Here is a 1852-nt window from a genome sequence, read left to right as displayed (position 1 = left end):
TTTATTACAATACAATACAACTTTTAATATACAAAATATCTACAGATATCATAATAGTATGAAAACATTAAATTTCCTAAGTAATACAAAAATCTCTAAATTTTATTGTGAATTTCAAATACAATTATAATTCATGTAAATACACCAACATTTATAAACAAAATATGTAAATACAACTAAGAAGAAATAACTTCAAACATATTTACTCAATACTCAAGTTACTTTTATCATTGTTAAAAATATAATATCTCTTTTCTCTACTTCCAAAATATAGATCAAAACTCTTTCAATGTAATATAATAACATCCCGTGATGCACTAGTTTCAGACTAGTTTCACAATTAAAACAAAATAAACTGCTTGAGAAATGCGTCAATGGAAAAAAGCTCATTAAGTATAAATAACAAGTAAAAGTAAAATAAGCACTTCCAACCCCAACATGTTATATTTTATTCTACTTGAAAATAACCACTTCTCATTCATGACTTGTTCTTGTAAAGGCAAAGCATTCTGAGCAAATAAACTCCCATTTTCTTTAAAATATTAATAACGGGAGAGATGAGGTTTCACCCCTACAACATACAAAAAAAATTTGAATACAAGTTTCAACTTTCAAGCAACTTCTGCATCTCATTGTTCCTGTTAAGAGAATCTTGTTTCTGCAGCAAGATTTGCCTGCGGAATTTCCTGATGAAAAGGTCAGCCATGTGGTCAATTTCATCCTCCATCTTGAACTCTTGCCCTGCTTCTTCCTTTGAACTCTTCACCATTTCAATAACAGACCCTCCAATATCCGAATCCTCTGACTCAAACATTGTGTGTGTAAGATCCGGGTACTTGTTGCCATCATCATCATCATCATATTCATCATCGTTGTAACATTCACATTCACCATCATCATAATCATAATCATTCTTGTCCTCCACTACCACAAGGGTCTCACCAGGAACAACATCGGAAACAACCTCACTTAAGTGTGCACTGTCATTGACCACCACGGTGCATTTGTTCTCAACGCTATCAACAACATCTTGAACTTCTTTAACACGTGAATGATGATGATGATGCCCAAGAGATTGGAACTTATCAGAAATGGTGCTCATCACATACCTCTTGTTCATCACAAGCGAGAATATAACCAATCGAGCTTTCATGGCGTTCGTCCTGGACTTCAGAGCCAAAGCTTTTGACTTGGCCATTGCCCTCACTGCAGCTATCAACTTCAAAATCCCAGAAGCCCTTTTTTTCATCTGTAGTAGTCACAAACAAAAATCCAGCAAAAAATATGGGAGTTTTCGAACTTGATTTACAAGGGTGTTGGTGACAATGACAAAACTTGTAGCAAGTTACAAGGAAAAGAAGCTCTACTGTGTTAGATACAGCGAAGAGGATATTATTTGATTGAACAATGTTTACGGCAAAAGAAGTGCTTTGGACACGACCGAGTACAAAGGAAGGTACTTGTGTTTATAGTGGCAGGGGGTGGATCTGGCCAGCGACAACTGGATTTGTCTGAGTGAAACGAGGTAAAAGAAGAGTGGTGATTAAGAAATCAGAAGAAAAAGGGTGAAACGAGAAATTTCTCGTTGAAGGGAAAGTTGTTGGAAGAATAATAGAATATAACGTTGTGGGAGACGTGGCCTTGTGTGATACGTGTTTTTTTAAATGTTGGTTCAGTGTGTATGAAGATACAAATTTTTTGTGGGTGGTCTACCAAACAAAAGAACTTTGGTGGTAAAAGAGCCTAGAATGACTAGTGGGGTAGGTTCGTTGGAGAGTGGCAATTTTCTTTTGGTGTCTTTAAAGTTGGTTTTGTATTTGCTCTCAAATATCTTCTTTAATAGTTCTTCTTA

At 35.3% G+C, this 1852-nt stretch overlaps 1 protein-coding gene across 1 annotated transcript; it reads right to left on the bottom strand.

Annotated features, from left to right (window-relative positions):
• Positions 1-425: 425 nt before the first annotated feature.
• On the bottom strand, positions 426-1577 carry LOC108345320 (uncharacterized). Its single transcript, XM_017583911.2, has one exon. The coding sequence runs from the start codon at positions 1247-1249 to the stop codon at positions 605-607; it is 645 nt and encodes a 214-aa protein (XP_017439400.1). The 5' UTR covers positions 1250-1577; the 3' UTR covers positions 426-604.
• Positions 1578-1852: the final 275 nt, after the last annotated feature.

This window comes from Vigna angularis, chromosome 8 (assembly GCF_016808095.1).
Source record: "Vigna angularis cultivar LongXiaoDou No.4 chromosome 8, ASM1680809v1, whole genome shotgun sequence".
Lineage (NCBI taxonomy): Eukaryota > Viridiplantae > Streptophyta > Magnoliopsida > Fabales > Fabaceae > Vigna > Vigna angularis.
This window is presented reverse-complemented; position numbering and strand designations above follow the sequence as displayed.

Coding starts and splice junctions, on each gene's coding strand:
- LOC108345320 (XM_017583911.2), bottom strand. CDS start 1,249: ATGAAAAAAAGGGCTTCTGGGATTTTGAAGTTGATAGCTGCAGTGAGG.